The 12,151-nt window shown below is 40.8% G+C and overlaps 1 protein-coding gene across 4 annotated transcripts in view; it reads left to right on the forward strand.

The window, feature by feature from the left end:
* The window catches only part of LOC309695321 (butyrophilin-like protein 2), a 148,240-nt gene extending 139,797 nt beyond the window's left edge, over positions 1–8,443 (forward strand). For 2 of the 4 annotated variants that reach the window (XM_082515867.1, XM_082515865.1), the window contains exon 3: positions 7,664–8,443. In XM_082515867.1, coding sequence (XP_082371993.1) covers positions 7,664–7,875 — 212 coding nt within the window. In that variant the 3' untranslated portion in view covers positions 7,876–8,443. Of the gene's footprint in view, positions 1–4,030; positions 4,336–7,077; positions 7,438–7,663 lie in introns of those variants that run through there. The other 2 variants (XM_082515866.1, XM_082515868.1) reach the window with 2 other exon arrangements.
* The last annotated feature ends 3,708 nt before the right edge of the window (positions 8,444–12,151 follow it).

Here is a 12,151-nt window from a genome sequence, read left to right on the forward strand (position 1 = left end):
GGGTATGTAATTCCCAATATATATGTAGTATTTAAAAACCTTTAATAAATGATTGTACAAATATCCTCAGCTGATTCTGAAGTGGTCAGGTGGGAGGTGCTGTCACAGATTTTCTGTCTGTGAGAACTTATTTACACAAACTTTGTACAGATGAAAGTAACAACACTGTTACATTCAACACTGTTGAGTAAAAGAGAAAGTAGTTACATTTGACTGCTCCTGGTCACATGACGACCCCACAGCAGTTAGTGCCCCTTATTTTGATTTACAGAGTTTTACACTCGGTGCCCTTCCTGACAGTCCAACAGTGATTTGTGTCTCCAGCTGGAATCAAACCAGCAACCTTTACGTTAATCAGTACACTCTGGAGGTACAACAGTATATTTTAGAATAATTCCTTTGACATTTTCTGTAATGTGTGTGTTTAATATTAACTGTTCTTCTTTTATTTGTCTTCTCTTATTAGTGTCTATATTTATTGGATACAAAAACACCTTTGACTTTTATTATTATCATTTTGTCATGAGACCCTTCATTCATCATTTATCTCAACTCTGAACACACAGACAGTCTACAAAGTCTACACATCCACCTGTGCCAGAGAATTAACTTCCTGTTGCTGTCACCTCTCTGCTACTTTAGGTGTGTTTGTGGTATTTGTTTGTCAAATACACGGCTCAGATCCAGTCAGCTGAGTCAGTCCGGGAATGCTATGAAGTCAAACTGGTCTAAGGTGTGTCGTATTAACCAGCTGACAAGGAAATACGGGTTAGATTGTTCACTGGGGCTGTTTAGTGCAACCAGAGACCAAATCGTCAAAGTTTGTTTCCTTTCTTTTTTCTATTTGCTCTCAGTGGATAATTTTTCCATCCTGATGATCAGAAGAGTGTTTGAGGGTTTCAGAGATCCTTCAGAACAACAGTAAGTGTTTAAAACGACGTCTTTCAGTCTTTTAGGTAATCTGACAGGTTGATGAAGTCTGTGAGCTTCAGTGGATTAACAGATTGTTCATGTTAATCCATCTGAACCAGGATTAAAGCTTCACTTTCCTGGTTACAGATGAATGTCATGTGGAGTTAGTGTGAAGCATCTGATTTACTGTTGGCTGGTTTCATCTGTGTAAACACATCATATGAAATTATTTCAATAAGTTTTAATTCAAAGCTGTCAGACTTTATCTGACACAATATAAAGAAGAAAATCAACTCAATGACAAACAGGAAATGTAGTGAGGGCACTATTTATGTTGGAGATTCTGACATGATCCCTGATTCAGCTCCTGGGATTTTGAGTTGTCTTGAAGATTTCTCTTTCAGTCTTTTCTGTTTGGTTTCTGTTTTTGATTTTTATTTGGCTCAATTTTAATTGCTTTATTGTTCTAATAGTGGGGTGTATTTCTGACAATACTGAGTGTTTGTTCCTTTGTAGTTTTCATAGGACTGAGTTTCAGGCTTTCTACTCCATGTTTGGCTTCCAGTTTGGCTTCATTGTTGCTGTTTTTATGGTGACTTTCTGCTTTCTGTTTTGTTTGTCTTTTGTATCTTTTAGGATTTTATTTGGGCTTTTGGAATTTATACGATTTGTTTGGGAGGAATAATTTACTTTGTTTTCTTGTGTGTTTTAGTGTTAATATAACTACTTTTTGGATTATTCCTTTTTTTTTTAAATTTGAGATACACCAAATCATACAAAAGACTCAACATTATGTCTGAGATTTGTTTTGAAATGTTTTCATTTTGTATTTCTTGTTTGGTCGAGGTGTAAAACAGACTATATGGAAAGCTACTGCTCACCATTTAAAGGAATGCTCATTTCAGAATCAGAATCAGAATGGGTTTTATTGCCAAATGTTGAGCAGGTTTACAACATTAGGAAATTGCTGCGGCACTTAGTGCAAACATACTGTCAGACAACACTTAAATGAACATAAAAATAAGAATTAAAAGTGCCAAGTAGATGGATATATACATGAGTGCAGGTGGTGATCAGTGCCAAACATGGAATGATGCAGTGAACACAGCGTAGGGTCATGTGTTAGTGGTGGGAACAGTCATACGGTTATTGTTCATGAGTCCAACAGCAGAGGGGAAGAAACTGTTCTTATGGCGAGAGGTTCTGGTGCGAATGGACCTGAGCCTCCTGCCTGAGGGGAGCAGGTCAAACAGACTGTGTCCAGGGTGAGAAGCGTCAGCTGTGATCCGAGCTGCACGCCCCAGTGTACTGGAGGTGTACAGGTCCTGCAGAGATGGGAGTCTGCAGCCAATCACCTTCTCAGCAGAGCGCACAACACGCTGCAGTCTCTGTTTGTCCCTGATAGTGGCTCCAGCGTACCACACGGTGATGGAGGAGGTGAGGATGGACTCGATGATTGCAGTGTAGAATTGCATCATCGTCCGTGTTGGCAGGTTGAATTTCTTCAGCTGCCTCAGGAAGTACATCCTCTGCTGGGCTTCCTTTGCTGCTGTTGTGGAAATTTTAACAATAACCTGCAACACACCCAGTGAGCTTGATTTGAAGTGGGTTTAATAAACACATTGCAATGTGGAGAAAACGTTCAGGTCAAACACCAAACAGTTTTCTGAGGAAAGACACCGCCCATGAACAATTTTATACCTTCCCAAACACTGTCAAATAAAGAACGTTCCACAGCACATCATTTATCTCTATACCTTCAGTCCAACTCATCCTTGACTCCCCCCCCAATCCAAGGAAAGTTATGACCACCCGTCACCTCCCTACAAGCAGGATGCCTGTAGACCTTCAACTTCATAACAGGGCCCCTACCTAAACATCCGCATCCCTCGATAAGCAAAAGGAGTCTCACTATCTATTTAATGTCTCCCTTACAATGGTCTCACTGTGTGTGCAGAGCACAAGGCCCCTCTGTAGTGAACATGCATACAACCAAGTGAGAAAGTGAAATTACTAGAACTAATGTGATATGATTAAATATGTGATTAACACACAAGAACTGAAATCTGCCACCACACTGCAGAGCTTACTCCACTCTCCAAGTTTTGGTCATAGGTAAGAATGTTTTCCCAGGATAGTTTTCAAAATTTGAAGCTGATTTGGGTTCAGTGGGTCACTTTTCTCATATGTGTCTATTTTCTTTCTGCAGCCCATGTTTGATACACCCATGTGACTGATGTTGATTTGTCACATGAGGCTATCATGTGAATTTCTAGCTAATGTCCAGCCAGATCATCTTTGGGCTGCAATTTGTTGCTTTCCTCTCAGCTGATGCTGCCAAAACATTTGTAGACGTGTCTGCATTTCTGTCATTCCTGTCACGTGTTCGTGCTGCAAAAGTCAATCAAGTTTAAGTTGCAGTAATTCGGCATCTATCTAGCTCTACTGTAGAGTAACTTTAGTTTTGTTTTTTTCAGTGATGGGTCTGATCCTATGACAACTGGGATAGGCCCCGCCTGCGACCCTGATAAGGACAGGCTGAAGAGAATGGATGCATGGAAGTGACAGGTAATTTCAAAGTAAATGTTTCAAACATCTCAACAAATATCAGAAAACACTGTTTCAGGGATGGACTGTTTCTCATGGAGCGAAACTCAGTGAGAAAAGATGTAAGAAAGAGAACAGGAGAGATTAACGATTATTCTTCTCAAAACTAAGGACTGCTTAGGCATTGCTGTTTAATAAACTAGTGCTATGTTACTTTTCATTACTTTTTCAATATTTTCAAATTTTAAAAAATGGACCAAGCTATCAGATAACCAAACTCTCAGCGAAAGCTAGCCTACTCTTTGCTCAGCTTTCATATCTGAGTGTTTGGATTTTATCGAATTTTATCTGCAGTTCACTGAAATCAAAGTTTCTCTGTGACTTTCAGAAGTTAAACCCCAGTTCCCCATCATCAGATCAGTAAATAAAAACCCAATAATACGAATCTCTGGAACCCAAATCAACCTGACATGACTGCGTCAAATAGCAATTTTTCTGCAGTTTTCTCCTGAACGGCAGGCGTCACCACTTAGATAAAAACGCTGCATCAGCTCTTTTATTCCAGTAGAAAAAGTGAAGACAGGAAGTAGAGAACTCAGTTTTTTGTTTTTGCCTTCGTTTCTTTTCATTTCTTTCTCGTCTCGAGCTGTTGCGGCCTCTCCGTGATTATAATATATTATAAAATATAGATTTAATTGAAAACTATCAAAAAAAAAAGAAATGATCGTACACTCTGTCTCCAACCCACGGATGTGACGTCCGCTAATGTTTGGGTGGAAGTGTTAGCTAGCTAGGCTGCGGAAATGTCTCGCCGAACATCTTTTTTGTTTTTCTCCACTTTGCTGTTTGTCGGTCTCTTCGTGTTTGTCTCTGCAGGTGAGATTTAACTATGAGAACCCAAAATCACTTTCGCTCTGACATAAAAACTAAGATGGATTATGAATTATTTTTATGTAACCAGGTAACGAATTGCAGTACGAAATTCAGCTTTCAAATACCACCTGTGAAAATCCCCAATAATCCTGAATTCACCATCCAAGATGGCAGCAGTGCCTGTAAACATTAGTAAAAGCTTAAAATTTAAAATCCTGTTACGCTTATTTAACCTCAGAGGTCTGATGGAGGTTGTACAGTGACGTCTCTCCTGAGCTAACTACCTTCCAGCACGAGTCATAAAAGAAAATTAAACACTATTTATGTTGCTTCTAGCTAACTGGAGTCCATGGATGTGGATGGACACCAACGACCTGTTACATGCTGGAGATCTCACTGATTTGTTATTCTGCTTGTTTTCTTTCTGTAGCTAGCCGTACAGCACGATGCTAACACAATAGCACAAAAGTGAAAGTACAGATTACACGTTTTGGGTTTGATACTGTTTGTGTGCACTGCCTCATTTTGTACTTCTATTTGAAAGTAATTCTGACTAAGAAGCAGAAATTGCTGACTTCCCATTTCGGATGGAAGACGCTACTGATCTGCACTGCTACTGTTTGAGAATTGTTAAATACGCTGCACTCTGAGAACTTGGTCTTGTACTGCAGAGTTCAACATATAGAGGGCAGTGTTCCCAACTCCTCAGTAATCAAATTCGCTATTGGTTGTCCTAAAAGTCGCTAGAAGTCGCTTAATGACATCATCACCTAATGTGCATATTTGGTCATGCTAATGTAATGCTAATTTAATGTACCTAGTTACTGGTAACAGAAATAACATCATGGAAGAGACATAAAGTGAGTAAAAAACGTCCAAAAGGCAGTTAGAATTATTTAACTACAAATTACATTTCTTTTAGCAAATGTTGTTTTTTTAATGTCACAATTCCAACCCTGCTCCACACTGGCAACAGTGACCCGAAATTGGCGCTCTGGGGGAGTTACTTTGTGTGTGTGTGCGTGTGTGTGTGTTCATTAGTTATAAGTTGGCAACACTGATAGAGGGTGTCTTTAAGTTATCTAGATTCATGTACCCAAATACTGTTGATCAGATAGACAAGTAGCAGTTTCCTTTTAGGATCAATAAACAGTCGCCCTAAACTACTCCAGGATGCACTTACATGTTCACATGAAACAGATGTGTTGGCAACATCAAAACAGTCACAGTGATTAGTGTAACAGCAGCTGATTGTGCAAAGGAAAGATAAAGGGTTCAAGGTCATTAAACATATGTAGAGGTTATACATAAAATCTGCTGTAGATAATCAGATGTAGAGGAAAGGCTCTGTGCTGTAGTTCAGTGTAAAACGTGCTGTATAAATGTGTGCACGTTTTGCTCAGTGAGACTGGAGAAGAGCTGTTAATAAAATGTATCCTATTTAAAGGAAGGAAGAAAAGCTCACAAACACTTATTGTGTGAGTTTTAATTCCACAGTTTTATCAGTAAGACACGTGAATATGATGGATTATAGTTGAGGCTGGTCTGCTACCTAGATGCTTCTCTGTTCAAAGTTATTCATCAGTCAGAATAAGATGTTGGACGTCTATTGACCCTAAAGGACACCATCCGCTCAAAAATAGCAACAGTTGTGTCTAAGACTTTATATTGATTATAGGAATATTGATGATAATGCTGGACGATTGCTCAGTCAGTAAGTGGTTATTTCATAGCTGTTTAACTACACGTCTGTAGTACAGAAAACCCCAAATTAACCCTGAAGTTACCGGAGCATGAGGATATCTAGATTCTTTGCACTGAACATGCCTCGTTTGTCAGTGTCGTCTGTATCTCTCCAGAGCTTTACAAATGAACCACAACTCAAGTTCTTGTGTGTGGTTGCACAAATGTGCATGTGATTAATATCCTTCAGTGTTTAATCACGACAGCTCTGCTCAGCAGGTGGTGGCATCACCTCTGAATAGAGGCAGCTGCTGCAGCTGCTGCAGTGGCATCTGAAGCTGCCACTCTAATGCTGCTTTTATGCTTCAGTGCAGTAATATGAAGGCAGACGGACGGCTCATCTACCTGCACAGTGTTTGATGTTGATGGAGGCAGTGTATGTGGTACAACCGGTCTGTGGGCAAATCTTCCTTGTGCTGTTTGTTGATCTTCAGCCAACCACAGAGAAGAGTCAAGTTATAACACACAAAGAGCTGAAGTGAAAACTAGTGTCCACTGCAGCCACTCTGAGCCTTTCATGCAGTGTTTCTTTTAACAACGATGATTTTTTTTTTATCTTCTGTTGCTGGTGAACTCCCAGTAGCTCCAATACTTGTGCTTACCCTTAATCAGCCAATCAGTATTGACCCAACCCAAAGGTTGATGTGCATTGATCCATTGATGTGCAGTTGGGATTTTACAGCATGTTTGCGTTTGCTGTCCAAACAGAAACACATACCCAGACGGGAACATTGTGTCTGAGTCCAAACACTGAAATACAGAATTATGTTCAGACTGTGGCTTAAGGTTTCTGCTTCACCAGTAACATGAGATCTCAATTAGCTCCTTATTTATTGTAGGTAGGTAACAAAGTGAGACACCTTTCTATTAGAACATACTTTTAAAGCAGTGCCAGTGAAAAATTAGGTTCGACACAAGTGACCTTCACTCTCATTGCCTGGTGTAGTGAGTTGTTATATTTTGACCTTTAACCTCTCTGCCCTGTGCTGTTTCCTCTTTCAGAGAACAAAAACATCACAGCTAAGTCCGGACAGGACATCACTTTGACATGTCGAGCTCCAAACAAGAACAACATTATTGTTCTAGAGTGGAGCAGAGCTGACCTGGGAGAGAAATATGTGCTTCTCTTCCGGGATGAGCGTTTCTATCCAGATCAACAGCATCCATCTTTTAAGAACCGGGTGGATCTGCAGTACAGACAGATGAAGGATGGAGACGTGTCTTTGATTCTGAAGGATGTGACGAGTAATGACACTGGAACATACGAGTGTCGTGTCGTCCAGGCAGAAACTAAACGCAGGAAGAGATCTGTTTTAGATGTTGATCCCATCAGCATCATCAACCTGAGAGTTGATCCTCCAGGTGAGTGAGTAGAGTTGAGTGTGTGTGTGATCAGAGGTGAAGCTGCTTCCTGGTTGTTGATGTTTGTTTCTAAAGATGTTGTTGATGAGACTTTGTAGAAAGCAGCTGGTCTGAGTGATGTGATCAGAGTGCAGTAGATAATGTCTGACAGCAGTTTGATTCTGTTCTGTTCTTCACTCATCACCTACCTGACAGCTGACACCTCACACCTGTTTCTCACCTGCAGGTCAGACAGGAGGACACACAGAGGACGGAGGGAAGGAGGCAGGGAAGGAGGCTGGAGGGAAGGAGGATGGATCTGTTGGACTCATCGTTGGTCTGAGTCTTTCTGCTGTGCTTCTTGTTTCTGCTGTTGTTGGTTTTTTGATCTACAGAAAACATGAACAACAGCAGAGTCAGGATTCATACCAGCCTCCTGTTGAATTTAAGCCTGTTTGAAATGTCAGCTTAACTGTGATTTTTTTCGCTTTGCTTTCAGTCGTATCACTGAAAATGTGGAAAGACAGAAATCAGTAATATTAAACATTTAGCAGGTACCTGTCAGACACGTCCAGATTTTGCATTTAATTTACATTTTTCATCAGAAAAGAGGAGAAAGTTGTTTGGAATACAAACAGTATTTGTCTGATATTACTCAGGATCCTTTGATCACATGTTGCTGGTGTTTGACTCGTTTTAAATGTAATTTCATTAAAATGAAACCAAAGAAAAAAACATTTCTATGTAGCTGCAGGTCCAACATTTCCTCCCTTTGACCTGGAACGATTCAGCTTTATTGAACTTTACCTTCCATGAAGGAGACACTTCAGTCTGTTACTGTCCAGCTGTTACTTTCCTTTATATATTCTCCCAACAAAGATCCACATGTGTTAGTACTTAATGTGGTTTTTTTTATTCCAACATTTCCTGTGGCTGTACTTTGTTTTGTAATCAGAAGCTCTGACTTCCTGAAACTGTTGATGCCGATTTTGTCACCTTGAATCGATCCAAAATAAATATAACCATGTGTAAACTGTTTCTGCTTCTCATAATTACAGACCTGCCTCTCAGAGGTAGTGGATATTATATCGTAATCGTTGGACAACTGGTCAATTACATTATTCTGTATTCTTCCTCCCTGTTACATTGATAAAACTGCCTCTTTTTTGATCAACTACCTATACAGTGCAGGCTAACCTGGAGGTTAGCAGCTCACAATATGACCTCACATTTCATAGTTCTAAATAAAGGAGTCCGGCTACTTCACCAGAACACAACATAGACACAGTAGTCCTGATGCTCAATCAAGGGTGATTCTGTTCATCTGGACATTTTCAGTGGGAGAAACGTTTTGTCACTCATCCAACTTCAGTCTCAGCTGAGTCAGAAATCAGGAAGAGGGTTTATTGCCAAATGTTGAGCAGATTTACAACATTAGGAAATTGCTATGGCTCTTTGTGCAAACATACGATAAAACAGACACTTGAATAAAAATAAAATGTGAGAAACAGATTGAGATGAGTATATATATTTATATATATACATATACGGGTTCAAGCACCGGCTCGGAGAGTCTCTGTGTCCGACAGCCTCGTCTCTGTCACACAGGGCAGCTGTGGCTGCAATGTAGCTTGCCATCACCAGTGTGTGAATGGGTAAATGAATGTAGTGTGAAGCGCTTTGGGTTCCTTCGGGACTAAGTAAAGCGCTGTACAAGTCCAGGCCATTTACCATTTACATATGTGTTTGTATATACAGTGGGATGCAAAAGTTTGGGCAACCTTGTTAATAGTCATTATTTCCCTGCATAAATCGTTGGTTGTTACAATAAAAAAAAATGTCAGTTAAATATATCATATAGAAGTGAAATGAAGTTTATTGGATGTACAGAAAGTGTGCAATAATTGTTTAAACTTCATTTCATTTCTCAAATGTCACTGTGTGTGTGTCTAAGGTTTGACTCTCATCACTGGAGCATAAACTAATGGGTGTCATTAGGACGCTACAACACAGATCGAACACCATCCCCAACGACACAGCAACCAGGGAGGCAGAAGAACAGCACATCAAGAAGGCCCTGAGTAAATATGGTTATCCCAGCTGGACTTTTGTTAAAGCTGGGAAGGCGCCAAAAGAAAGCTCCAGCTAATCCAGGAGAGAAGGACAACTGCTGCTCAAGCGAAAAACTGTAGTGATCCCGTATGTGTCAGGAGTATCGGAAGTTGAGACGCATTTTTTCTAAACATGTCAGGTCAAACGGCGAGGACTGCGCACCATGACAGAACAGCTACCTGTTCCGTTATGGTGCGCAGTCCTTGCAGTCTGCATTGAGTCAAAATGAATAAATAATAATTAAATAAAAAAATCACAATGGGAAGCCAAAAAAACTCCTTTTTAACATAGTCATCAGAAATGATACAAAAAACAGGGTGTTTACAGAGTCCTCCTTTCTCCATGGTTTGGGCTTTTCAGCTGTGGCCACACCTCTTTCAGACTCTTCTATATTTATACCCCAAAAGTTGCCTTTTAAAGTTAAAACCGAAGGTTTGCAGCTCACAATATGACTTCAAAGTTCAACTGGATCTAAATGGTGTCAGGCTACCTTTACCAGTACACAACATAACATAGACATGGCAGTGTGTGTGCATGCTCAATCATCCAGATAAGTAAATCCCAAAAGGTTGATTCTGTCCAACATATTTGTTTTTAATATGAATTTAGGAGAGTTTGACAAAGAAAACCCAACAGATGTTTCAGAAGACATTTTTCCTTGTATATTAAGGCTCATGTACTTGTGCAAACATCAAAGAGCATCAAACTCAGTTGTGTTGAAACCTCAATTTGATGATCTGCTTGTATCCATGTTAGTATTTGAAGTCCACCATCTCCCTCTAGTGGCCATATATGAACCATCATAGTGTTCCAGTCAGTCATCAGTGTGTCTCTGCACAGCTGTAATTAAAATGTGCTCAGAGGGCCTCAGTGTCTGAATGGTAAATGGTCTGTATTTGTATAGCGCTTTACTTGGTCCTGAGGACCCCAAAGCGCTTTACACTATACACAATCATTCACCCATTCACACACACATTCACACACTGGTGATGGCAAGCTACATTGTATCCACAGCCACCCTGGGGCGCACTGACAGAGGCAAGGCTGCCGGACACTGGCGCCACCGGTCCCTCTGACCACCACCAGTATGCTACGGGTGAAATGTCTTGCCCAAGGACACAACGACCGAGACTGTCAGAGCCGGGGCTCGAACCAGCAACTTGGTTCCAGTTCAGCTCCATAACAGCAGCGTCCCTGGTTTGATTCCTGTGTTTCAGCTTGTATCTGCCTCTCTCACTGAGGGGGACGTCCACTACAGAGACATGGATTTGTTCATCAACCAAACCACAGATCAGTGACACCTGACATCTGACTTGTTTCTGATTTTTCTATCCAGCTGTGTGAATTGCCAAATGTCTGAGCAATCTCATTCCATTAAAAGATACATGTTTACAGTTTGTATCTTGCATTTTTATAAGAATTTAGTTACCCACTGTGTTTGAACCAATAGAAAGCTGGTGCTCAGAGGAAGAGGGCGGGCTTTACTTGGTGTCAGTGACAGAAATGAAAAAAAGCTCAAATGAGTGAGAAGGACGATGAAGGAAACATCTGTGCTGTGTCTGCTCTGTAAGTAGAATCTCTGTGTTTGTTTGAATTCTTGTACTTTGACTGTCTGCTCTCCTGATAACTGATGATGGAGGAGAAGACATGAAAAACAAATCAGGCTGAATTCAAGTTCAAACACCACGAGGACCAACTGCAGGTCTGAACTGACTCTTTATCTTTGCTCAGGAGTCGAGGAAACACAGCAGGCAGTGAAAAGCTGAAATTGAAATGAAAGCCTTTATTGTCATTATCCACAGTATAACGAGATTTAAAACAGCTCCATAAAAGTGCACATGTACTTAGCACATTATAAAAAACTATACATTAATATGGTAAATGGTAAAATGGTAAATGACCTGTATTTGTATTGCGCTTTACACATCCAGTCATCCACCCATTCACACACTGGTGATGGCAAGCTACATTGTAGCCACAGCCACCCTGGGGCGCACTGACAGAGGCGAGGCTGCCGGACACTGGCGCCACCAGTAGGCAACGGGTGAAGTGTCTTCCCCAAGGACACAACGACTGAGACTGTTCGAGCCGGGGCTCAAACCGGCTCCCAACTCTTGAGCCACGATCAACAATAATATAACTATACAAATAATATAAATACAATTATGACACAGACAATTTGAGCACCAACAATTTTTAGTGGAAATTACTTTTGTGCAAGTTTGAGTTGAGTATGGTGATAGCTTGTTTGCTCTAGCCTGTATGGATCTGAAGCGCCACAGGGCAGTAGGTTAAAAAGACGGTTAAAGATGTTTCTGGCCCTGCTGAGACAACAGGAGTTATAGATGGCAGACAAGAAGGGAAGGGGCAACCAGTTATTTTTTGTGCTGTGTTTACCACCGTCTGAAGTCTCTTCTTGTCTGCCTTCGAGCAGCTAGCATGCCACACTGCCACTTCATAGGTCAGCAGGCTCTCGGTGGTGCATCTGTAGACGGTCACCAGCAGTGGGGTGTTTAGTTGCTCCTTCCTGAGCACCCTTAGAAAGTGTAGTCGGTGCTAGGCCTTCTTAACCAGCGCTGTGGTGTTAAATTTTAAGGATTCCTCTCGCTCTACATACTTGATG

This window comes from Aulonocara stuartgranti (assembly GCF_965226115.1).
Source record: "Aulonocara stuartgranti genome assembly, chromosome: 3".
Taxonomy (NCBI): Eukaryota; Metazoa; Chordata; class Actinopteri; order Cichliformes; family Cichlidae; genus Aulonocara; species Aulonocara stuartgranti.